We start from the raw sequence: 27,016 nt of genomic DNA on the forward strand, positions 1-27,016 counted from the left end.
AGTATCCTGACATTGTTCATCTTGAAGTGTTCTTCTTTCTTGCCATTTCCTTTGGTTTTGGTGCATAATTTTGGCAAATTATTTTTGTTTCACAGCATTGATGGCCTGAGGTATCCTAGCAGACCTCGGATGGCCCGAATAAGGGTCGTCAGATTTTTTCCTGGTCTCGCCAAAGTGTTCAGTGTGGTAAATGAATATTCTGCTGTTGACAAGCATCTGAACTCATTGGCTGCTGCCTGACACACATGTGCTTCATGTCGTTCCCACATGATGTTGCCGTTGATGTGCATGTGCATCATTGTATATGATCCGGTTTTGTCTGTATTTACTGGTCGGCACTGTGAGTGGGCTTTGATCTTCCATAACGGCACTCAGATTGAGGTTTCAAGCATAGTGTAATAATGGATGAAAATGGCAATGGCAGTTCCACTAGTCCTTCAAATTCCAACCCAAAAGTAAAGGAGGAAGGCAAATCAGTGAGAAATTAATGTAAATTGTGCCATGAAAAGAGGAATAGAACGGATTATTGTCCCAAGTCCCATGAAAATTCTACACTTTGCTTAAAGTCTTACTCTAGGATTAACTGCTAGTGCTGTACATGATGTGAATGTCTACAATAATATTCACTACTGCATCAAAAAAAAAAAGTTACTGAAGGATATTCTTGGTGTGAACAATTATTACATAACCATATAGTATAATTTGTTACAATGCAATGTAAATACGTGGTATAAATAACATATACATCAGTGATGCACATGTGCATCTACTGGCACCTATAATGTTACCCATCGTCCTTCAGTGCTGATGACACACATGTTTGTGTGAAAAATTCACGTGTAATGTTAAATCTACCATTTACCTTCTAACTAATAGAAAAAAAGAAAAACATATCGGCTCCTGCGTGATTTTATAGGTTTAATTAAGGCGGCAGTGAGCGTGTTAAGGATATAAAAGATGTCTGAGGATTGTATTTCTACCTGGTGCAGTGCTATTACCATGACACAATTTTCATAATCACCCCATTCCACGATTACAATATACTGGATGCAACAGGTAGGTTAATGCAGACTGTTCACAGAATGCCACCAGATGGTGGTGTGGAAAAGTGGTTGAACTTAGTGCCTATTTTGAAACAGTGTTTATGGCCTGACCAGGTATTTTTAATTTTGATGTTGGTCTGTTATGTATGTGTCCATTGCATTTGCATAGGAAAGCCTGTCTTCTTCTCTACATTTTCCTTACTCAGTTTAACTATGGTATGATGTCTGTTTTTTAATCCTTACTTATATTTCTTAAAGAATGTTGGTCAGATTGGAAAAATTAAAATTTTTGTTACCAGATCCAGCCAATGAAACATTTATGTACGAGCCACAAGTGAATATAATGCAACTGATTACACTGGAAGATGCAATGACAAATTTGAAATTGGGCCCTAATGGTGGTCTTATGTTTTGTATGGAGTTCCTTGAAAAGAACTTTGATTGGCTTATTCAACAAATCAGTCGTTTCAAAGGTCATTACTTTATTTTCGACTGTCCTGGGCAGGTAAGATATAATATTGCAGTTGTGGTATTTCAATGTTAGAAAAGTGCATTCATAAAGATGTTAACCCATTTGGTTTGTATTTAAAATGCTGCTCTGTTTACTCATAAACTGGGGATATATGTCCTGAAATACAAGTTTAAAGCTCTTTTAACTATAGTGCCTCTTTTTAGAAAACTCATCATAGATCAACCAAAGTAAAATTTTCAAGCTGTTTTTAAAATGTTGCATTTAAATCATGCTTTTTAATAATGTACGGTAATTTCAAAATGAGAACTGTGAAAAAGAATTAAATATGAATTGATGAATTTTTTTTTTTTTTTTTTCAATTTTTACAATTTACTTTACATTGCACCAACACAGATAGGTCTTATGACCACATTGGGATAGGAAAGGGTTAGGAATGGAAAGGAAGTGGCTATGTCCATGGCCTTAATTAAGATACATCCCTGGTATTTGCCTAGTGTGAAAATGGGGAAACTATGGGAAACCATTTCCAGGGCTGCCAACATTGTGGTTCAAACCCAGTACCTTCTGAATGGAAGCTCATGGCTGCGTGACCCATACTACATGGCCAACTCTCTCGGTATTTTCTTTTTTTTTTTTTTTACCCCATCAGGTTGTTTTATTATAGTCTAGACCAGTGCCTCTCAGGGTGCATGCGCTTGGTGCATGCACTGTGCTCGGTACAAAAGACGACTTCACTTGGTTGACCAGAGTGCAGACCCCCACGCCTCGATTTGGTGCAATAGCGCTCTCTCTCTCATGTCCTCGGACACTCCCAGCATGAAAAGCCATACGCCATTTCATTTTTCTCTTTCCCCACGCCTGTCTCGCTCGCTCCCCGTCTCCCTCTTCCTCACTTGCTGCGTAGCGCTCCAAATCCGAGCCGAGCTTAGCCGAGTAGCCTAGAGACAAAGCGTTGGTCCAAGCCGTGCCAAGCGGGAGCGAGGCACAGTGCACGGAGCTCTTGCGCCTCGATTTGCACGCGTGAGATTTTGGGCGTTTGAGAGGCCCTGGGTTAGACTCTTCCCACATCTTCTACTACTACTACTGCAGGCTGTATTATGCTATTATGACAGTTTTTATAATCACCCCAATCCTGCAGACTGTTTACAGAAGAGGATTTTCTTTGTGTCACCCTGTGGTGATGTAGGCAAAATGGTGAAACTTGGTGCCTATCCTACAACAGTATTTATAGCCTCACCAGGTATTTCTAATTCTGATGTTGTTCTGGTGCATGTAGGCCTCCCTCAAGCAACGGACAGGAAATAGTAGGTGTACAAGAGGGAGGAGGGGGAAAAGATGAAGACAGATGTCTTAATGTTTGAAGGGGAAGGTTATTGCTGGCTAAGGGATCTAGCCAAGGGGTGAGTTTGGGGGGGGGGGGGGAGGGGGGTATCAGTGAGGAATCAATATGAGTCACTGCAGTCAGAGGGAAAATGAGGAACAGGGAAGTATTACAGAGGAGGAGGAAGTACAAAAAAAGGAAAATGTAGAGTCAACAGTAGGAAAAGTGAGGTGGAACAGGATCATAAAAGGGAGGAGGAAGGTGGTTCTATAGCTATCAGGGAAGATAAGAAAGACCAGGAGGGGAGGGAATCTAGTGAGGTAGGTGGGATTAAGGCTGTGGTCAGCATGAAAATGTGTGGAGGAAAGGGAAACTGGGTAGAGCAAGAGGTGCTCACGCTTGGCATTTCGTCCTGTGTGCGCCCAGCATTATACTGTAAGTGGGCGGGCAGGCAGGCGATTAGCTATGCTATTCAGCCATAGTGACATGGTTACGTCACACGTTGTGAAGTTTGGGCGAAGTTCTCGTAGTCACCTCTCGATCACTGCAGCGATATCCAAGTTTGAAATGGAGGCAGAAAATAATGAAAGAAAGAGGGCAGAAATCCATGTAATTTTCAATTTACGTTGTAAGAAATAAGTTATTAATGTTTATTGCGGTTTATGTATTTTGACCGGATACAATAAAGAGTTAGGCCTTCGACCTCAAATATTTTTGTACTCTTACATAATGAATTGCAATTTTCACTATTATATTTTAAGAGGTGCTCCGATACATTTCTATTATAATATGGAGTTAAGGTGAATAAGCTGTGGCTTGTGGTTACTGGGTTTAAATTATCTGATAAACTCACCAACAGTCTATCATGCTCACCGGAAATAACATTAGTTGTGTTATTTATTTGAAGGCATACTGTATATCTACTTGGTAGAAACATTTACATTGTTCTTGTACTTTAATCTTGATAGTGAATATCTATGTCCTCACTCATGATGAAACTCCTCGCCATTATCATCGGACACCTGATAAGTTTGAAAAACTGTTTTCAGAAATTCAGTGAACAGGGAATGCCACATAACACTACAACACTGTACAAAATCAAGCAGTGAACTTGTTGAATTATGAAAATATATAATGTTTTGCTGAATGAATAACAGGAATTTTACTTTATTGAATGGAAATACTGCCATTCCCATCCAAGGAATTGTAAATCACAGCTTGTACGCTTAACCCCTGTATCTTTGTAAATTGTAACACAAAATTTATAACATGTCAGTTTTCTTTGAATGTATAAATATAAGAAAATAAAATAGACTGTTTATATCAAGCGCAGTATGAATCAAACAGTAATAGCATGTAAAGGTCAGTTTTTTTGCGATTATAGCATCTAAAAAAAAAAAAACAAAAAAAAAAAAAAAAAAACAAGAATACTGTGCCCCAATCAGTATTTTGCCGAGTAGTGGAGGAGAGCTTCATAGTCACAATCAGACGTCACTGCTCCACTTCCTTGCAAAGTGTGTTTGCTCTCTCATTTAATTGTTATGTAGGCTTGCTACGTAAGCTACCTGCATTTATGTCAGGCCACCCTGGCCGCACTGCCTCAAGAGGCGCACAGCTGAGCACCTGTGGGGTAGAGTATTATCCGAGAATTAGGTTGAGGCATCTGTAAGGAAAGTAGAAGGGAAGGAGGAGGAATGTAAGGAGAAGTTGGTGATTTTTCACATCAGGAATAGATATCAGCGTAGTTGGGGATGTGGGAGATCCGGTTAATGCAGCGCAGGAGATCATCAGTGGCGTACTGTGTAGGAACGATATTGACTGGAGGTAATAAGGGATTTAAATGAGACTATTTTTCACATCAGGAATAGATATCAGCGTAGTTGGGGATGTGGGAGATCTGGTTAATGCAGCGCAGGAGATCATCAGTGGGATACTGTGTAGGAGCGATATTGACTGGAGGTAATAAGGGATTTAAATGAGACTATGGAGTGGGTATGTTGGAAACTGGTGAGATCTGTAGATCCTAATGGATTAGTAGAAGATAGGGATCTATGCTCAGATGGTCTTCATGTGAATCACATTTGTATGTATTACAGTGAAACCTCATTAGTGCGTTCTTCATTAATATGTTTTCCCGCTTAGCACATCGTAAATTCGAAGTCCCGATTCTCATCATATTAAATCTAAATGAAAATACCTTGCTTATCGCGTCATGAATTTGTACTATTACTGCTTAGTACAATCACATTGTTCCTAGCCCTGAAAAATGTTTTTTGTCATCCCTTGTGAAAGGAACATGATTTCCAACTTGGGTAAGAGCCCTCGCCCCCAGTTTCATGAAAATGGGAAAAGGCCTTGAATTCCTAAACTTCACAGGATAAGTTGCACCTTTGGGTAGCAAGCCTTTAGCTTCAGGAATGTTCAGTTTTGCTGCCGGTTAGCAGTAAGATAGCCGAATAACACAGTGAGCCTGTTTGTGCTTGTATTTTGGATTCCATTCAGAATAATCTTAAATTCAATATATAAAACTTTATTCAAACCTGTCAATACTTACCAGTTTATTTTACTACCATCTGTACATGTTTCGAGAGCTCCAAATGTTATCCACGAACCTACTATGCTGTCGTAGGAGGGGGAAAGGTGATACTCCCATGTGGCGCGGCCCAGGTGGCAGATAGGGCGTTCCTAACCGGCTTTCCAGCGGACTTGAGCAAAATAAAATAGCTCTTGCAGACCAAACACACAACCCCCTGAGGGTTGGGGACACGCAGACAAAAATTACACCCACAGTATCCCCTGCCTATTTATTGTAACAGGGAACTAAAAGGGGCAACAAAGGGATGCTGAATTTTGAACCATGAGATTACCTGTGATTAGTACCAACACATGAGGAACACCACAAGTCGACTTTTCTTGCAATTAGTACAACTATGTGAGGAATATCATGGGTCTATGGGTGGATCAGTATGGATTTATAGTACCCGCGTATGGTATCCACCACTATGATGGAGGCTTCCCTCTGTCCAGGTTCGGTTGGAACACCCCAAGGGAATACAAAGAGGGTATTCTCACTGGAGTGTTTTGGCATCTGGTTGTGGACGTCATGGGTCTGCGTTTCGAGGAACACCATGGGTCTGGGCGTTGTCTGTGGTTAGTACCACTATATGAGGGATACCGTGGGTCTGCATTGCCCACTATGTGAGGAACACCATGGGGTAGCACGGATCGCTGTGATTAGTACTACTATGTGAGGACATCATGAGTTTGCGTTGCCTATGTGAGTGGTGCCATTATGTGAGAAACACCATAGGTCTGCGTTACCTTTGCGTAGTACATTACCTGTGAGTAGTACCACAATATGCGGAACACTGTGAGTCTACGTTATTTGTTATTAGTACCGCTACATGAGAAATACCGCGTTTCTACTTTACTAATGATAAGTTGACCTGGAGTTTGGACCGCTTTAGACAACAAGCATCATAGATTCAGGCTTGTGCTTTAAAAGCAGCCCCTTGGTCAGTATATACCATTGTTTTAAGTTAGTGTCTGGGAAGCTGGGGCATTGCAGGTCAGATCCGCTGATTGTTTCATAATCATTGTTCGTCGTTGTCTTTTTTAATTCTATTCAGTGGATTGATTTTGGAATTATTTTTAACTTGTAATATTGTGAGTTGGATCTGCTGATTATTTTACATTCATATTCATCCATTCATTCTTCATCACCAAGTTTTGAATGGAATCTTAATTTGTCACTACATTTTGTCTCATTTCATACCATTAGGGGACTATAACCTAGATGTTAGGCCTCTTTAAACAGCAGTCATCATTATCATTACATTTTTTCTCATTTCGTACCATTAGGGGCCGTTGATCTAGATGTTAGGCCCCTTTAAACAACAAGCAGCATCAGCATCATCATTATCATCATCATCATCATCATCACCAAATGCTCTCATCTTCAGCAGTGCAAAACATCAAAATACTTTGGACTTGTTACATATATACAATACTAATTCTTAATCCTACTTCATTAACAACATTTAGACATCCATAGCCTAACACTATTAAAATATTGATCAGTTCCCTAAAACTCCAAAATATGGCTCCTACTGTCAATCTTCTACAAAATCTATAAATAAGAATGAAAAATGATATCTTGAAATTGAAAAAGACTAACATCTTTCTTATCTAAAACCGTTCATTAATTTACAAACTTTAAGTGTGTCATCTTGTAAAAGAACAATATTAAAAATCTATATAAATAAAATCGTAATGGCCGTGTGTCTGTACATTGACTATTTTGGCAAAATTTCTGTACAGTTATCCGTTTCAGGTGTAATAATGACCCTCTGCATATTTTTTAGCTTTGGTGTCTATTTGTTTGAGTTCTTATAACTTGAAAACTACTGGATATATTTCTACCAAACTTAATATTTAGAATACAGTGAAACCTCGATTCTCCGTTTTTCGAGGGACCATGAAAATAAAACGTACAATACGGGAAAACGGAAAATCCGGGAATGGATGAAAACCATCAACAGTTTGGCTAAACATCACAAAAATGAAATATGTATAATTATAATCTTACAAAACTCCTAAACCAAACCAAACTACAGCCCCAGTGGGACTTTGCCTGCCAAACGACCGCTGCTCAGCCCGAAGGACTCCAGATTACGAGGTGCGCATGGTCAGTGCGACGAATCCTCTCGGCCGATATTCCTAGCTCTGTAGATCGGGATCGCCATCTCACCATTAGATAGCTCCACAATTAAAGGTAATCACGTAGGCTGAGTGGACCTGGAACCAGACTTATATCCAGGTAAAATTGCCTGACCTGGTCGCAATCGAACCCGGGCCTCTGGATGAGAGGCGGGCATGTTAGACCACGAAACCGCATTAATTACCGGTACGCGAGTTCAAAATCTCGATACTTTATATTCAGTTTTACAGGGGAATCTTCGTCAGTTTCCCGCGAAAACTTCTTTCAGTTCAGTGACTTTGATTAGGCTAGCCAAACTCTTCGAAAAATCTAATACCGGTAACGCCAAGCCAAACGACAATCGACCACAAGTAGTTTTTAATTCTCTCATCTAATAAAATAAAGCACATTAGATACGAAAGCACCCAAAATGAATGCGAAATCCGTTTATTTCTTAATCTTTCATTGTAATTTGGTCTCCGGTATACTGTTCGTAGTCAGTTTCCGGAAATCTCGTACCGCGCAAATTAGGCCTACGTCGACTTTTAAAGGTTATGTTGAACTCGAAAACATGTTTTCGAATATAAGTATCGATTCTTAAAAGTTCTCGAATGCATTATATTCAATTCTGCGCGTCACAAATCCAATCAAAAGAAATATCAAAACTTCAGAAATTACGGTTATTCGTGACCTTGAGGTCATCTGGAAAGCGCGCTCGCTGCACATGTCAGTACGAGTTTGAAATTATATCAACCATTTAAAATGTAACGTGCGCAAATAAAACGACTGCGGTTTTTGGTATTTTAACACGAAAACGTAAAATTCTAGTCTTGCATTAGGACCTAAACAGTAATAGGCAATTCCAAGACCTCCCATGGCTTTCTTTTTTTTAAATTACATTTATTGCAACATGTGTTTTGGTCTCGCTAACATAATCATGTACGATAATATCAAAAATACTGAATTTGTGTTAAGAAGCAGTTTCGATTCCTGCCTGAAAGCCCAGTTACTCTGCAGTGCCCTGAGCAAAGTGCCAAAAACCTTTTCGGCAGTACGATCGAAAAAAGTAAAAATATAAACATTTAACCCTGGACGTAATATGGACGTTTTATAAGTGCGAACATTTGACGAAACTCGTTCCGTCTTCAAGCAGAGCTGTCGAAATGCGCCGTGTCTCCTTGCAATTGTTGTCGCCACTCTCTGCTTTATGATTTTCCGAGATTCTCTAAACAATACCACCCGAATGCGATGCTAAGATGGTCCCTTATGCAAGTTCACCGCCGATCGCTTTTCCAGTACCGGTACAGTACTTGCTTTAATTATCACAGTGACGGGGCGTTAACGCCAAGATCCATAATTATGCCATAGCCGTCCTTTTGTGAGATACAGTTTATTAAAAAACGATTGATCGAGGATTTAGCGTTGATGGGACTGGAATTTCTGGACGGTTGATCGGGGAAATCGTTCCTTCGAGGAACGGATAATGCGGGACTTTTACAACGTGATTTAATTACGATGCTCGCGGGACCACGTAATTTGAACGCATATTCCGGGAAAACGTATTTTCCGGGAACGGATAATCGAGGTTCCACTGTACACCTGTCCTTGAGTAGGTTTTAGGACCAGTATTATTTTTGAATACCTAACTATACTGAGTGTATCCGAAACCATGATTTTGTACTCCCACAAACTATGCACATCCAAAATTAATGGAAATCTACCATCCTTAATGAAAATCAATTTCTAAAACATTTTTCTCATGTGCATATGAGGATTAATAAGGGAGATTTCATTAACAGGCAGTTTTTCAACACAAGTCCCATCAGGCTTAGCTGAGATGAGATACGAGAAAATATCATAGGACCAGCCATTTAGACTCTAAATACAGTGTCTTATGGTGGAATCCGTTTGTCAGTATGACATACCGTTTAGCAGCAGTTAATCTGTAAATGACTGTCTGCAGTATTGTAAGTATGCATATATTTTCGTATGTCGATCTATATATATTCATTGATGTCGATTTGTAGTCATCAGGAAAGGGTGTGTCTGCTATTGTATTCAGTACTCCCCACATCAACTTCGACTGGAAGTAGGATTGGGGTCCTTCTCCAACTCCAATGTAACTGACATAAGTAGGATTTGACTTGCAGAAGGCAAGGGAGCATGCAATTTTGTTCAAAACTCCCCTACCCACTTGTGTTTGGTTGTAGGCAAGGATGCCCGCCATTATAAACAAATGTACCCATCTAAAATGTGTCCGGCATTAGGTATAGTGGCCTGCTATTTTAATGGAAACTCACTAGCTCGGTATGACTGGCAGTAAGCTGGCTGGCAGTAGGTAAAGGGGCCTGTCATTATAATGTAAACTTCCCAGCTCGATTGTGAATGGCAGTAGGCAAGTGAGCCTGCCATTACCATCACAACTCCGCAACTCACACTTTTCATTGGAAACAACGTATGGGTATCTGCCCATGTAGTTTCTCGGATAAAGCTAAGAGACATGCAATTTAAAAAATCTTATTCACTGCATGTACAGTAATTTACTTCGATATCCGTACACAATGTAAACTATCGTAGCGAAGCACAGGTACATTTGCTAGTCTAAAATATATACTATAAAATGATAATAAAAATAAAAACAATAATTCAAATAAATATTAATTGTTGTCAGTTATTTTTTCTTGAAACTTCTCCTTTCCTTTATTCTTGTTCGTTATTTCTATGTATCTACACTGTTATGGTTCTTTGTACACTCGTACATAATTAGGAAATTTGATCTTATTGATATGAACTACTATGCGAGCCAGAACTGTCTTATTCTTATTGAGCTAGTTGTAGCTGGAACATAATAACATATCGCATTCACTATCACACTTTACATTCTCGTCCAAACCAAAACAAAAATGACCGTGCTGCTTGCACGTTTAGAGAGAGAGAGAGAGAGAGATCAGTTCATTGGCCTAGCTGTTGGTTTCCCACCTGGAAGGTTGAGACTTAAACCACAGTCAATCCTGTGTTGAGATTTTTATCTCAAAAATCACGTGACATCAGGAAGGGCATCGGGCCTTCAACCTCCGGCCAAATGTAAAATGAGCGTAGGTGGCTGCAACCCCAGAAATACCTGGGATACACTGGAAAAAGTGTTATATCTGAGCAGCAACATGACAAATTTGTGTGCATGAACATGACTTTTCAGAGATGTGACGAGAAGTGCCACCTAATGTGGAGTACATGTGACCAGCAGCATAAACACACTGTGGCCACCAGTAGGAGGTGGTTGGTATGAGAGGTAGTATCACAGCACAGTGGAGCAATGCATGAACAATGGGTTCTGTTACAAATTGCGGAAAATGACAACAGAGACGCATGAAATGTTGGTGGAAGTTTATGGGAGGGAAGCTGTGAGGAGACAATGCCCTTGCACACAGTGCAGTCTGTGTGCGCCAATTCCTGGTTTAATATGACATGCCTGTTTTTTAGTATAAATACCTGCTCTGGCTTCTGTGGACTTCCTGTTTCCCTGCCTGAAGAGGGTTATGCAAGGCACACATTTTGCAGACATAGCAACCATCCAAGATCGTGTGTGTGAAATTCCTAAAGAGGCTTTTGCTGACTGTTTCCAGTTGTATGAATGTTGCCAAACGTGTTGTAGTGGATGGTGATTACTTTGAAGGGCAACAAAGTAGACTTTTTAATATTCTGTTTCGTTTGTTTTCTGATAGTATTCACCAGACTTGTTAGACACACTATGTATATGCTATTATGTTCTGTAGTTTTTTTTATTACATTGTAATTTTTTTCATCATGTTGCACTGGCAATCAAATCAAATTGACTTCCTTTTTTTAGGTTGAACTATATACTCATCATAATTCCATGAAGAATATCATGGAAAAACTGGACAAATTTGGGTTGCGTTTGTGCTCTCTTCATCTCGTTGATTCACACTATTGCAGTGATCCTGGTAAGTTTAATCTCTATTGATGTGGGGTAGCTGAAGTACAGTTGCCTTTTTTGCAATTCCACAATAGTTCCTCATCAAACTTGTATGACATAATCTTTCCTTCTTCTCTCTTCCATACAATTTGTGATGTATATTTTAGGAATAGAGACAGCCCACCTCATGACCATGATCATTAAGGTGGCAAGTCTATATGGTCTGACACCGTCCATGGTTAGCTGATTTGAGTCCCATTGTTTGAAGAAAAAAAATCTCACCATTAGCATGTTGGTCAGCAGAATAGGAGAGGTGGTGAAATACAATTCCTAATCATATTCACCCCTCATCATTTAATGGATGAAAAGATGTAGAATTAAATTCATACACTAACCGTAAAGAATAACATACAGTTAAACCTGTAGAAAAAAAATATAGGAAAAAACTAAATATGTTAATATAAGATAAATCCTTAGAATAAAAACCAGCCAAAAAAGGTATGCCACATATTACATGCCAAAAGCCTGGATTCAATTCCGTACCTCTCTGCAGTGTTCATTTGGAGTGAGGGCTGCTGCCGGTGGTGATGCATTTGTCAGATGGGGATATTAAGTCTTAAGCAAACCCGCTGGTGCTATTCGACACGAGTAAGCTATGTGCCGGCACCAGGTTTCACACTCTCCTTTCTTACTATCACACAGCACATCATTCATGTCATCTCACTTCCTATCCGACCCATAGAAAAACGGAACAAGGCTTGAACAACAACAGCATTTTAGGAATAGATATATTTATTGCCTTTACAACCTATGACTAGGTTCTCTAAGTTTTATTCTAGAGAGAGTAAAATGTTTAATTAGAGTGGTACAGTATTTTGAAACAATTATTTTCCTCTTGAGAGTTGATATTCATTATGTAGTGATGAAAAAATTACACAGAATTATACTGACTTCTATACCAACAGTAAATTACGCCTTAAGAGTATTTTCAGCCATGTGGGAAATATGAAATATTTTTGTAGCATAGTCAAGCTTTCAAGCCTACAGTAGACATATTAACCCTTTCACTGCTGGATTCTCAGCTGAGGCCATGCACCTGTAGTGGTGAAGATTTTTTGACTTTCCCTCAACTGTCTGTCTATAAAATTGTTAGTTTTGTCTGCAACGTTTGTTAAAATTTTCTCATTCATAAAAAATTCAAAATATTCTTAGTTCTGGGGATTCTGGAGTAAAATTACTGTTCAACATTCCTGGGCTCAGCTCCTGAAACTTATGTGCCATTGGCACAAACTCACTGTCAGAACGTGTTAAAGGCACATTGACTTCACGACCACGTCTCTCCCTACCTGATGGCACTTTGTCACCACTATCACATATTTTAATTTCCCCAACAACCTCCGTATCACTTTCACTACTATTGAAATCTATATCTAAATTAAGATCTTCCAAAATCAAAAGAATTTCCTCGGGGTGCATGTTATGGTCTCGCATGGAAGCCATGATGCACAGCAGAGCATTTACATGTGGGTAATAAGTGAACATATTCTGCTGCTGTTTATACATAAACAAAGTAGTGTACCGGTTACGACCTGTACATAAGTATTTTTTGAGCATAAGTTTCGTTTATTTACCACGCGTAATGTTCCGAGCGCGGATGGTTTGTTTACAACAGCGAGGACCAGCTGGCGAAGTGTATGACGACTGTGAGCGGTGACGTAGCCACAGGGGCTAGCTAGGCCGCCCGCTCGTCTCCACGTGTTGCCAGCCTTGACTGGTATTTTCTGGATTCCACGTCACTTGTTCTAAAGAATTCGATGGAGAAAATTTGGAAATTCTATAATAATTGTGCTAGCGAGTCGAGCGATATGTCATCTTGTTTGGGATCACCTAAACGTCCCAATGCTCGAGTTTCAAGCAAATCCATCGAGGGATTCGGGAGATATTCAATCAAACCGTATTATGACGTAGACATCCCGGATTGAATAAAAAGGGGACCTACTGTAGCCTATTCACACAGTCTCAGCTGAGTAGTCAGCGAGGACACTCCTGCTGCTACTATCATCGTGGAACTCTGTCATTATACAAGTGTGGGAAGACGATTCTTCCAAGTTTGATAAAGTGGACTCATAAAACTTCGGGTGTTTTCTAAGTGTTCAGGAAATGGACTTGTATTTTTTCCATGGGTTCGAGACCCGAATTCTTCTAAGTGTTCACTGAATATTATTTACGTGTCTTCGAAGTTGGAATTTTTCCAAGTATTAACTGAATGGACTTGTATTATTTACATGGGTTCGACACCCGAATTCTTCTAAGTGTTCACTGAAGGGACTTGTAGTATTTACGCGTCTTCGAAGCTGGAATTTTTCTAAGTGTTCAGTAAATGGACTTGTCTTATTTACGTGTCTTCGAAGCTGGAATTTTTCTAAGTGTTCACTGAATGGACTTGTATTATTTTCATGTGTTCGAGACCAGAACTTTTCTAAGTGTTCGTAAAATGGACTTGTGTTTTTTACGTGGAATATTTGCAACTGTTGAGGAACTCATTTTTCTAATAGACAGTGATTAACATTGCTAGTGATGAACTTTAACTTTCCAACGGCTTTGAACAAAGTTAGGATTTCACTTGCATTTACTCAAAGACTTGTACGTTTGCCAGTGTTAGTTTAAAAGACTTATAAATTTCGTCAGTGAATTTATTTATGCGAATGGACTTGTGTTTTCGTCAGTGGTCACTCAAAGACTTTATGAATTTCACCAGTGATTAACTTTAAATATATTCAGACTTACAAGTGAATGGACTTGTGTTTTTTCGTTCGAGTTTAGGCAAAGACTTGCACCTTCGCCAGTAATGAACTTTGAGTTTAACTATAATTTCACAAGAAGGGACTTGTGTTTTTTCGTTGCCAAAAGTTATACAGGGAAGGAGATCTTCCTAGTGATGAACTCTAAAATTATTAATACCACTCATATCATTTTAGGAGTGTTGGAAGTCTTGATGTACAATTATCAAGATCTCTGCTTATAAGTTGATCATCCAAGGTGTTCATGGACTCAGTGCTACTAGTGACCTTGGGAACATCAATCCTCTCAGTCTCATTAGACTGAGGTAGTACGTGACTATCTACAACATCGCCTGGATCATCGGGGGTTCAACCCGGGCCTCAGAGTTCGAGACATCTCTACTTGCCGTCAATCCAGACAGTCCAGCTGCCTCTGTCTGCAGTATCTGGAGTCTCTGGAATCCCTGGAGTGTTCTGGAGCGTGAATAAACTCTTATACAATCAGAATCAAAGTTTTCTGTAGATAGGACCCTACCTCCTGTACCGAGCCCTAGCTACAATTAATCCAGTTTTTCACCCTGAGATCTCTATTTCATGCCCCTATCAAATTTAATCTGAGAGTCTGGCTCTTTTACTGGTACAGTAGTAAACATAGCCATCAGAGTGCAGCAGCATACGAGCCTGTTTCAAGTAAATAGAGTTTATTCAGCTGTAACACTGAGATTTACAAGAAATAAATTTCATTATTTAGCCTGTATTGACAATGAACCTTTATGGTGAATAATATAGAGTAGGAGTCCACCTTTTCAATACTGTCCAAAACAGTTCAAACAGTGTTAAAGAGGTTTCAAGCCGAGTTAATTCGACCACAGCACTGGCAGACCACTTAACACGGATCAGGTGAACTCGATTGTTGCAGCGAACTAATTCATAAAATACCGAAGTTTATTTAAAACGCTATAATATATGGAGTGGCTACTAGACTGCCATATTGGAAATGTGTTAAACTTATAAAAAATATACCTCTGTTGGCTATGGGTTCAGTGAAGGCTGAGCATAGAGAGAAATACAACATTTTCACTCAGACCTTATTCTTCGGCTATAATAAATTACTGTATATTTGAGTTGAGGAAATCTGAATGCAGCTGGCTTGTGAAACATAGCCATTCAATGCCTGGAAATTTTCCTGAATAGCATTATCGCATAAAAAATATTATAATGTAGACTACCCAGTACATTAGACCTACCACTTCAATTAGAAATGGCAAAAATACATAAGAGTTAGCCATTGCTGGGAGAAATCTTGTTTATTGTTCAGAAATATTCAGTGAATGTTTCACCACATAGTGTGGAGATAAGTGAACATGTATGTGTCTGTTCAAGTTAAGAATATTTCAAGGAAAGGATGTATTAAGTTACTATATTATAATTCTTCATCATCATCATCATCATCTGCAGTTTCCAGCTGTTGGCTGGGTCTGCTTGGAACATAAGCCTCTCCATCTCCTCTTGTCTTCCCATCACTTCTCCCTAGTCACTCTTGCCCAGTCCTCTCCTCTTCTCCGTACACACTCTTCCAATCCTTTTATCCACCTGTCTCTTGGTCGTTTACCTGTTATGTACGTTTCGTGCATCCTCCTCGGTATCGTTTCCTCTGTCATTCTCTTCATGTGTCCATACCATCTAAGTCTAGATGCCTCTATCCTATTTTGTAGTGGCTCTCAAAACTTCTCATTTCTCATCTTATCCCATCTTATCACTCCTATCCTGCTTCTCAGAAGTTTCATTTCACTTGCCTGTATTCTATTCACAGCTCTCTGCCTCATTACCCAAGTCTCAGCTGCATATGTCAGAATAGGTATATAGTACATCCTGTATATCACCCTTTTGCTTCTCTGAGGGACATCCTTGCTCCAAACCAGGCTTCTGACACTTTTCAGGAATGCCTCTGCTTGTCTTCCACGCTCGATTATTTCCTTATCATTTCTTCCACTTTCCTCTATGATACTTCCTAAGTACTTGACACTCTCTACCTTCCTAAGCTGTTCCCCTCCACGCATTATCCCTCTCATAGATCTCTCCTTTCTAGTTGTGATCACTGTCTTGCTCTTTTGGGCATTAAATTTCATTCCATATTGTTCCACCTTATCTACCCAAGCATCTAACTGTTCCTGAATATCCTCTTCCTTTTCTCCCCAGACTAACAAGTCATCTACAAACATCATCACTTTCATTTTTCCTTCTCCAATTTTCCTTACCACTTTTGTCATTATCTCGGCCATTGTTACTACGAAGAGCAAAGGTAACAGAGCACTTCCTTGTTTTAATCCACCTTTTTGCTCAAACCAGCCTGTTCTCTCTCCTCCTATTTCCACACAACTGACACTCCTATTGTACATCTCCTTCACTCTTTCTACAGTCTGTTCCTCGACACCTTTTCTCTGTAAGGCTTCCCATACCTTGTTTCTACACACTCGGTCATAAGCTTTCTCAAAGTCCACGAAGGCCATCACAAGATCCTTACTCCATTCATAATGACGCTCTTGTAGTTGACGTACTGCGAATATAAGGTCTACTGTGGACCTTCCTGATCTGAAACCATACTGCTCTTCTCTTAACTTTTCTTCCACCCTCTTTCTGATTCTGTTCTCCAGAATCTTCTCAAACACCTTTGCACAGTGGCATATCAATGTGACTCCCCTATAGTTCTTAAACTCTTTTCTATTCCCCTTGAAAATAGGTATGATTACCCCCTTCTTCCAATCTTCAGGGGTCTTCCATTCCTTCCATACTACTTTCAACACACGATAAAGCCACTGTTTCCCTACCTCTCCTGCTGACTTCACCATCTCAATACTCACTTCATCTAACCCTGGGGCTTTCCCTCCTTTCATCTTGTCCAGTGCTAGCTCCACTTCTGCCAATGTTAAGTCTTTTTCTTCTTCCATATTTCTTACATTCTCCCTGCTTCTACTTTCCTCCTTGGTACATCCTTCTGGGTTTAGTAAATCTTCAAAATACTCCTTCCACATTCCTTTGAGTTTCTCCATTTAGTGCATTTCATTTCCATTTTTGTCTATCATTATAGCATCTTCCCTCATGCCTTTCCTCTTACTCTTGACCATTCCATACAGTACTTTTTTATTTCCTTTGCTATTCTCTTCCATCATGTTTGTCTACTTTTCCATCCATTTTTTCTTCTCCTCTGTTACAACCTTTTTAGCTTCTTCCTTTTTCGTCTTATATTCTTGTCTTATCTCCGTTGTCCTCTGTTGAAACCACAATCTGAAAGCTTTATTCTTCTCCCTAACTGCTACTTTGGCTCTGTCGTTCCACCATGGGGTCTCCTTGCATCTTTTCCTGGCACTAGTTCTCCCACAAACTTTCTCTGCCGTTTTTACTAGTGTCCTCTTGAGCCTTTCCCATTCTCTTCTCCTGTTTTTGTATCATCTTTTGGTATGTTCAATCTTATTTTTCCTGGTATTCTTCCTTGGTTTCCTTTTTTTTTCAGTTTCCATATTTTTATGCGTTTTTCTTGCTTCTCTATTCTCTTCCTTTCTGTCATTGTTCTCAGTTTCATTACCAGTAGTCTGTGGTCACTATCTAGGGCCTCTGATGGTATTATCCTTACATCTATAACATCCCCATTTCCCAGTCATGTAATCTACAATGGATTTCCTAGACCAGTCACTGCTATACCACGTTATCTTATGGCGTTCTCTCTTTTTGAACCACAAGTTCCCAACCATCATCCCATTTCTTTTGCACAAATCCAGTAGTCTTTCTCCTTCCGTATTCCTATTTCCCCATCCTTCCACTCCAAGCACGTTCTCATAACCCTTCCTTTCCATGCCTACATGGGCATTCAAGTCCCCTATTACCACGTTATTTTGTCCATTCAATTGTCTCTCCAATTCCTCCTCAAAGTCATCTTTATCTTGTTGCGTGCATTCTGCTTGTGGAGCATACACTTGTATAATCTCTCAGGTTTTTCCTTTGACTGTTATTTTGACTTTTATCAACCTGTCACTTATCCCTTTACTTCCTCTTTCAATCCATTTCTTACTACCACTCCTACTCCATTTTGCTTTCCGTTATCATTTCCTATCCAGTACAATCAAAAACCATTCCGCAGCTCTCTCCTACCCTCACCCCTCCACTTAGTCTCTGCCAGCCCCAGTACATCCAGTTTTCTTCTTTCCATCATGTCTACAACCTCTTCTACTTTTCCGGTCAATGTTTGTATATTCATTGTGCCAATTCATAATCCTGTTCCTCGCCAGGGTCGTCGTCTGTTACATCTGTCCAGCTTATCGTTCCTTGTTTCCTTGAAAGTGAGTTAATATCTATCACCAGCTTGCTAGACCTGTCGTGACTTCACCAGAGCCCCATTAGCTGCCATCTTTTTCAGGATTCCTGTAGGGCCTTCACAACTACCGTAGCGGTCTCGGGGCCCACACAGTCCCCACTGTACTTCACCCCCACAGGCTATTCCCTACTTGATGACGTTGCCCATCTCCCACAATGTGGGCGAGGGGCAATTTTCCTATTGTAGTGTATAGTAGGTAGATGTAATTGCATGCTGAAAATAAAAGTTCTAAAGCAGTGTGGTTGCTGTATTGCTTATCGAAATGATAAACTTTCTTTTTAAAAAATGTAGAAATAATATTTCATTCCTAAGATTGACATAAAAAATACTTCCTTAAATACTGATTACATACATATTTACGTGTTCATTGTAGAATGTTTTATCTTTCAGTGTCTGCAAGCCTTTGTGAATTAACTAAGTGCCTCTTCAATCCTCATTTCTAATACCCTCCCGCCATTGTTCCCACCTGTTCGTACCAGCAGTCATTCTTGCTAGTTTCATGTCTGTTGTTTCTAATTTATGGATACGATATTCTGCCTCTACCTAGTTTTCACTTCCATACAGCGAAGGAGGTCTGAAAACAGACTGGTATAAAAATAGTTTCATCTGGGAGCATACATCTTTCTTACAGAATACTGTTGTTTACAACTATAAGTTATTTGCATTTGTTTTGCTGCACCGTGATTCAGTTTCACTTACTATACAACCATCTTGAGAGAATACACATCCTAAATACTTGAAATGATCTATCTGTTCCAGTTTTGCATTCTTGATCTGACATTCAGTTAGTACGTTTACATGGGGATTGAGATCGATTTGAGTACACTTACCGTATTGAATACGATCCCCGTTTACATGTAGTGTTTGAGTATCGTATTGAATCCGCCAGGCAACATTGACGTATACGAACGATGCAGAATTGTAGTAAAATCGATATCACCTACATTCTTCGATCGATATAACTAATCGCGACGTGATCGATTGTTATGTTTATATTTTTCTGCTCACTGAAGTTGTGAAGTATAAAATCAAGGTTAACAATTAAGGATGGATGTAAAAAAAGCACTTCTGTGGATGACAATTTTTCATTTCTTTGTGATCTTAATCAAGTTTCATGAAAAATGGGAAGAAGAGAGAAGGGCACGGGAAAGAGAATCAGTGTTTTTCTTTCAGCAATTGCAAGTTCAGAATTGTGCTTACTTGCAATCAACTCTTAAAACTAAAGCACGAAGAAAGAAACGCTGTTGGGTTAAAGAGAGGAGTCATGAGTGGTGGGAACGCGTTGTGAAGTACCACTTCACAGAACAGGACTAGCTGCCTCTGTGGGTCCGTGGTAGAGTGTCGGCCTCGGGATCCCAAGATAGCGGGTTCAAACCCGGCAGAGGTAGTCGGATTTTTGAAGGGCGGAAAAAAAGTCCATTCGACACTCCATGTCGTACGATGTCGGCATGTAAAAGATCTCTGGTGATACATTTGGTATTTACCCGACAAAATTAATTAAATCTCAGCCATAGACGCCCAAGAGAGATCCGGTTTACTCTAGGTCCGCTAGATGGCAGACAGAGTAAACCGGAACGTCGAAATTGACGAGCAGACAGCCAGATGGCGTCAAATCGAAATGTCTGCAAACGGTAGCTGAGGCCATACGATTATTATTATTACAGAACAGGACTGGCTGGAAAATTTTAGGATGAGTTGTGGAACATTTAAATATATATGTCAACTTCAACCATACATTAAACCCAGTGAATTTTGTGTAAGGCAACCCATTTCTGTTGAAAAGAAAGTTGCCATTGCCTTATACAAACTTGCATCTTGTGCAGAATATCGTGTGGTTGCAAATCAGTTTGGGACACACAAATCAGTTGTACACAAATGTGTGTATGATGTATGTGAAGCATTATTCTTAGAATTCAAAGACGACTACTTATCTTTACCAACTGCAGTGGAAGCCCAGGAGATAACATTCGGTTTTGAAAATATGTGTGGTATTCCAAATGTAATTGGTGCCATAGATGGAACGCATATTCCAGTTTTACCCCCAACAGAAGGTTATCGTGACTTTGTTAATCGCAAGGGCTGGCCATCTTATAATATGATGGCAGTTGTTGATCATTTATACAGGTAAATATATTTACTGGCTTAGTGTATTTGTTATTAAAGCTAACTGTAGGCTTAATGCCTTTATGTGCATGTTTCACTCTCAAAACAATCCTGCATTTTAATGTTTAAAAATTTTAAATAGTTTCATATGCACTGACCTAACAGCACCTTCTCTTTAACTTTACAGGTTCAGGTATGCTACCTGCCAACATGCAGGAAGTAGTCATGATGCGTCTGTATTGTGAAAGATTCGAATTTGTACAAGCATGCAGATACACTTTTACCTCAAAGTAGTATTATGATTGAAGGAACAGAAATACCCTGTATGCTATTAGGCGACCCAGCATATCCATTGTTGCCTTGGTTAGTGAAAGGATACAGAAGCAATGCAACCCCAGAAGAAGAATCCTTCAATGTTTATTTAAGTCGTGGTAGAGTCGTCGTCGAAAATGCATTTGGCAGACTGAAAGCACGCTTCAGGTGCTTATCGAAGCGAGTAGATGTTAATTATAAATTTGTTCCTAATATTGTTATGGCATGTTTAATATTGCATAATATAATAGAAACTAGAAAGGACAGTTTTATTCACAAATGGCTTGAAACAGTGGAACAAGCAGAATTGGAGTTTCCTCAACCCCGTCGCATAGTTGCCAGGGACTATGACGATTTGAATGGACCATGAATTAGAGATGCTCTCAAAAATTATATGTCAATGTATCCACAGAGAAGATCCAGATTATTGTAATTTTTCTGCATTGAACGACCTGTTTAATTTATAATGTACAGTCTAAGTATAATAAGGTACTCTCTTTGACTGTTAGAACTTAATTTTTTCTATTGTGTGTGGTAGGCCTAATAGAAACAGCATTAGCATATTTGTAACATATTCCTTGGAGTGTGAACATTATTATTTAAACTTAAAGGAAATACTTTTTGGTAGAAATTCAGTATGATTAACCACACTTTTATAGCATGATAAGGATGCAATATGTTAGAAATCTTAACTGGAATACCTTGTAGAGGAGAGATGTCTTCACTGCAACAGCCAAGAACCCAACCCCTTCCCAGAAATAATTTTGCTTTTATAACTTAATACAATTGATCACGCGCCATAGTCCATCACCTAACTATGTACCAGCATTTCCATTGGGTGAGACACAATGGGATATGTCACTCTCAGCAATGAAGTAAAATGAATTCCGTTATCAACCTGCGCACAAGAAATACACAGCTGCATAATAAAAACACAAGTCCAATGGAGGTGTCACGCGGGACACTAGAGGCCTAGGCTTACGCCTCCAGACCCCCTTTTCTTGATCCAGACCAATGGCTTTGTCACTGACCTACCCTAACCAATCCAGACCAATTCAAAAGTAGAACCAATGGAGATCTCACGCGGGGGCTTGCTAAATTTACGTTTTTAAACTTTATTTTTAATCAAATCAATATTATCAAGGCCTAAATCAAATTCAGGAAGAGCAAATTGGTTTGGTAACAGGAAGCTTTGGTTGTTGTGGAAGGCCACTGTTTTGCTAAATTTAGTTTAAAAAATGTATTTGTTGGTTATTGCGTACAAACAGCAATGTGCTATAAAAGAGTGGTAAGTTATACTGAATTTCAATGCATATATTTTTTTAAATATACATTAGGTAATGACATGCTGTTTTAAAACCTATCTCAAAGAACCAGTAATTGACAGTTCATCTTCTCACGTGTTCCTTTAATTGACTTCTGCTGCACCAGTAATTGGCACTAGTATAATATATGTTAAATACAAGAAGAATAACATGGTTCATAACTGTTGGTAATTCTGAATGTTAGTAAAATTAATGATTCATAAAATGGTTAATTTACAACCAAATAAATAAACAAAAATGCATAAAATAAGATCAGCAGATGTTACGATATAATCAAATGTTATTTATAGCCTAACTAGCAATTTACCGGGCGAGTTGGCCGTGCGCGTAGAGGCGCGCGGCTGTGAGCTTGCATCCGGGAGATAGTAGGTTCGAATCCCACTATCGGCAGCCCTGAAAATGGTTTTCCGTGGTTTCCCATTTTCACACCAGGCAAATGCTGGGGCTGTACCTTAATTAAGGCCACGGCCGCTTCCTTCCAACTCCTAAGCCTTTTCTCTCCCATCGTCGCCATAAGACCTATCCGTGTCGGTGCGACGTAAAGCCCATAGCAAAAAAAAAAAAACTAGCAATTTTAAACAAATCATTAGGTAGGCCTACCTGTAAATGAACAGTGAAACAAAATATGAGAACTAATACAGTGAGTGATAACTCTGTCTCCTTTGGGTTGTAGAAAAGAAAAGCACTCTCATCGGAATTAAATATACATGTCTGATCATTTGTGATGTGAAGGAGATTATTCTCAGTTGAATAAACCCTTACATGTGACATTTCCCTTTGAAGCAGTGAGATTTTTTGTTCTCTTAGTTCAGGGTGTGTTTTGAGAAAGGAAGAACACCACTTTCAGCCTGGCCTGCCATTGGTAAAAAGGTTAGATCTCTTCAGTTCTTTAATCAGATGTTCTATACTGCCCTGGAAGTTGCTCTTTCGTGACCAGATACTGTAATCTGGCAGTTGACAACAACCCTTCGCCATAACTACTTTTTCTTTAGCAGTTAGAATTATGGTTGATCCGATTCTGCATGCTTCTGGGCTCTTACCAGATGTTGTATAGATAACTGTTGTTCAAGAAACATTGAATTGTTTGGCTGCTGCTGTTACTGGCAAGCCTGCTTTCACTTGTTCAACAGCCTGTGCCATTAGACTGACTGAGAAATTAAGTTCAGGCTCCATGTCTGTAACTTCAAACAATGGTACTAATAGACATGATACTGTATAGGCTATTGGGCTTATGCCGTGTCAAGAAAATAATGTGAATTTATTTATGTTTCACAGGGAACTGTGGTCTGCGTCATCAGAAGAAAATCTTGACTGTCCATGAGATAGGCTTCTGAAGTCAGCTGCAGACAGTCGAGATTTTCTTCTGGTGACAGAGCACAGTTCTCTGCGAAACAAAGAATTTCACCTTATTTTCTTGACACGGCATAAGCTCGAAAGCCTATACAGTATCAAGTCTATAAGTATGGACCGTGGAAGCATCAGTGGCAATGGTACTAATAATTGACAGCAGTTTGAGCCAATCATTGACATGGTGTCTAACACTAGAGAGAAATAACACTGAAATGTATTTTCACATATAGATAAAATACAATAAAAAGGCATTTCTGTTCATTATTATGTCTATATCTTTGTTAAAAAGTCACGTCCCAGTGACTGATGGGGCATGTCAAAGACGAACACAGTAACATGAATGACCCATTAATTGACACCCCCCTTAAGAAGCTTACAGTGGTTTAGATGTTCAGTTTTGATCATGGTATTCTTTACTTGTAACCTTCTGATGCACTAACAATTTTGAACTTCTCAGTGATTCATTGCAATTTTGTCAGTAAAGCTATTTAATAGAAGTGCTTACCTTAACTTTTTCCTTTAGATGTACTGGTATGCAGAATACTGCTCTTGATGTACCTTTACTATGACAATTTTCCCTCCATTATAAACATTGAAATGAATACATACATCATTGCAGCTGACTTCAGAAAGAATGAAACTTGAAATTTCCCTTGAATTCAATGTGGCCAAGGAGACTCTATGCTTACTATAGCTCAAAATACTAAAAAATGTCAATTATTGGTACAGTGACAAAGACTGGTGTATATACCTCTTACTGTAGTATAATTTATGCTGTAACTAACTTGTTTAATTCTTTACTTCTGAAGAAAAATTGAAGATTAAAATGTATGGTCTAATTATAATATTTAATGAAGCCATTAGATAAATTACAATGGATTAATACAGAAAGCATTCAATAAATTTCCTTTCAACCAATACCAGTACATTTACTGTATTTTCTGAAAACATGAAATGTTCTCACATACTGTCAGATTTTGTGTTCTCACAGTCTGTTGTTTCCTTGTCATCATGAGTTTGTGATGTGGAGGGGCCTGGATGATGGTCTGGAAAATGAGATGTTCTTGATGTAGAGGGGCCAGGTTGTTGGTCTGGGAAACTGAAGGGGGCAGCCTGTTGTGAAAAGAGAGGGTAGGGGTAGGGAAAATGTGGTGGCACAGATGCAATTGAAGTTATTGCAGAGGTGAAAGCAGAAAGAAGAGTTTGGAGCTCTTCTGCTCTTCTTTTGCTAGCAGCTTCTTCTCTTTCTTCCTGTTTCTTGAAGAATTCATTCATGAATTCATGTTGCTTCTTTATGAACTCATCAATGTTACTTCCAGAGCTTCCAGAGTCCTTTGCCTTCCTTTTCAAAGGGCGGCGAGGCCTATCTTCACACATCTCACGTGATGGTGTTGATGACATGCTGCTTTCGGGAGAGTGAATTAATATATTCAACTCGTCTGGATTAACAGATGGATGTACCTCAATCTCCACAGGCTGGGGACACTCTTCTTGCAAGAGGCCTAAACTATGATCTGCAGTATCCAACCCCTCCAGAGAAGCACATGGACGGCACCCTAAAATTTCGTCCAGAATGTCAAAAAATTCACATTCCGTCCTGCCCGCACCACTTTTACTTCTGTCTTTCAAGCAGCTGTTATAAGCTGACTTCAAGCTTTTCCACTTGTTTTTTATCTGTTCAGCATTTTTTGTAGTGTAGCCTCTCCTTTCCATTTCTTGCTGCACCAACTTATATATCTCACTGTTCTTAAACCTCTTACCATCGAAGAGTTTATGGATTTCCTTTTCCTTGAAAATTTCCAGCATAACCTGGACTTCTCCAGTCGACCACACATTTCGGCTGATGGACATTTTTGAACGATGTTATTAAATAAAGATCAGAAGGGAATAATGATAACAACGAGTACTTAAATGAAAATTCACTTTTTCTTTACTTTTAGCGCTCACGAAACTCTGAAACTCTGTTGGTCACTAACCTCTGCTTTTGACAACAACAACAACAAGTATCGCGCCCTTTAAAAAAACAATTGTCAGTCGAAGGCACAGAATCGATTTGAACATAATTTTCGACCGAATAAACATGGAGTGTGTGCGCAGTTGTTTTCAATACGATCTCGGTACGATCCGCGTTTACATGGAACTCAATTCGAACTGAGTACGATACGATCCCAGATTTTACCGTATCGACCTTGAAACTCAATCTGAACTGAGTCCCCGTTTACATGGCGTTTTCAATACGGGATGTGTACTCAGATCGATCTGAATCCTGCATGTAAACGCAGTAATTCTCTTAGGTTTCTTCCCTCTGTCAGTTATGTCTTGGAAATGCAAATTTTCATACCATACTTACTTCACATGTTTTCAAGTCCCAAGATATTAGATTGCTGGCTTTCAGCACATTCTGTTATGAATACCAAGTTGTTAGCATAGGCCAAACTGTTTACTACATTCCCACCCAACTGAATTCTTCCCTGTCATATTATACCTTTCAGTAAATGACCCATGTAAACTATGAACAAGAAATGTAAAAGGTCTAACCTCTGTAATGAATCAAAAACTCATTCTACCATCAGTACTCGATGCATTCCAATGATCAATATAAATGCCTTTGTTTGCCAGTAATAACCTCCCCTATTACCATAATTCCTCAGTAAGGGATTTCCTTTTTGTTCGCTCATATGACTTCACTAGTTCTACGAAACAAAACACAAGTGTCTAATTTTTTTTTTTTTTTTTTTTTTTTTTTTTTTTTTTTTTTTTTTTTTTTTTTTTTTTTTTGTACATACTGAAATTCTGACAACTCTTCTGTGGACTGAAACTACTCTGACTTTCACCCAGATTACTCTTTTCCACTGATCGCACTCCTTTCCAAAATACCAGTGAACACCTTGCCTAGTATACTATGACCTTCCAATGACGCGTAATTACATGTCAGGGAGTCATTGAAGGTCATAAGTATGATAGCTGCATATGGACGGTATGGATGTAAAATAAACTGTTGATGCACGGCGAATTTATATATTCGTAAGATATGAGCCGACACAACTCGCGAATTGATAGTAGATCTTATGGTAGAGAATCGATAGATCAAGCTCAAAACCCCGTGGTATACATCGGACCGCGTGAAGAACAGTGTAGTCACAAGCGGGTATCAATAAATATTTGCAGTAACAGCTGAGAAGAAGATAGGCCAAACATTACATCTAGTATAACAGACGTCAAGGAGGCCATGGATTGAGCCGGAATTATATACAGTCAATTATCTAACAGGCGTGTGGTGTGACGTATCTCAAGTGGAGAAGAATAAA

The 27,016-nt window shown here is 39.2% G+C and overlaps 1 protein-coding gene across 6 annotated transcripts in view; it reads left to right on the forward strand.

Annotated features, from left to right (window-relative positions):
• Window positions 1–27,016, forward strand: part of LOC136857173 (GPN-loop GTPase 2) — a 126,504-nt gene that overhangs the window by 77,476 nt on the left and 22,012 nt on the right. For all 6 annotated transcript variants that reach the window (XM_068225084.1, XM_068225083.1, XM_068225085.1 and 3 more), the window contains 2 exons: window positions 1,343–1,548; window positions 11,383–11,497. In XM_068225084.1, the coding sequence (XP_068081185.1) occupies window positions 1,343–1,548; window positions 11,383–11,497 (321 nt within the window). The remainder of the gene's footprint in view (window positions 1–1,342; window positions 1,549–11,382; window positions 11,498–27,016) is intronic.

Source organism: Anabrus simplex, chromosome 1, assembly GCF_040414725.1.
Source record: "Anabrus simplex isolate iqAnaSimp1 chromosome 1, ASM4041472v1, whole genome shotgun sequence".
Lineage (NCBI taxonomy): Eukaryota > Metazoa > Arthropoda > Insecta > Orthoptera > Tettigoniidae > Anabrus > Anabrus simplex.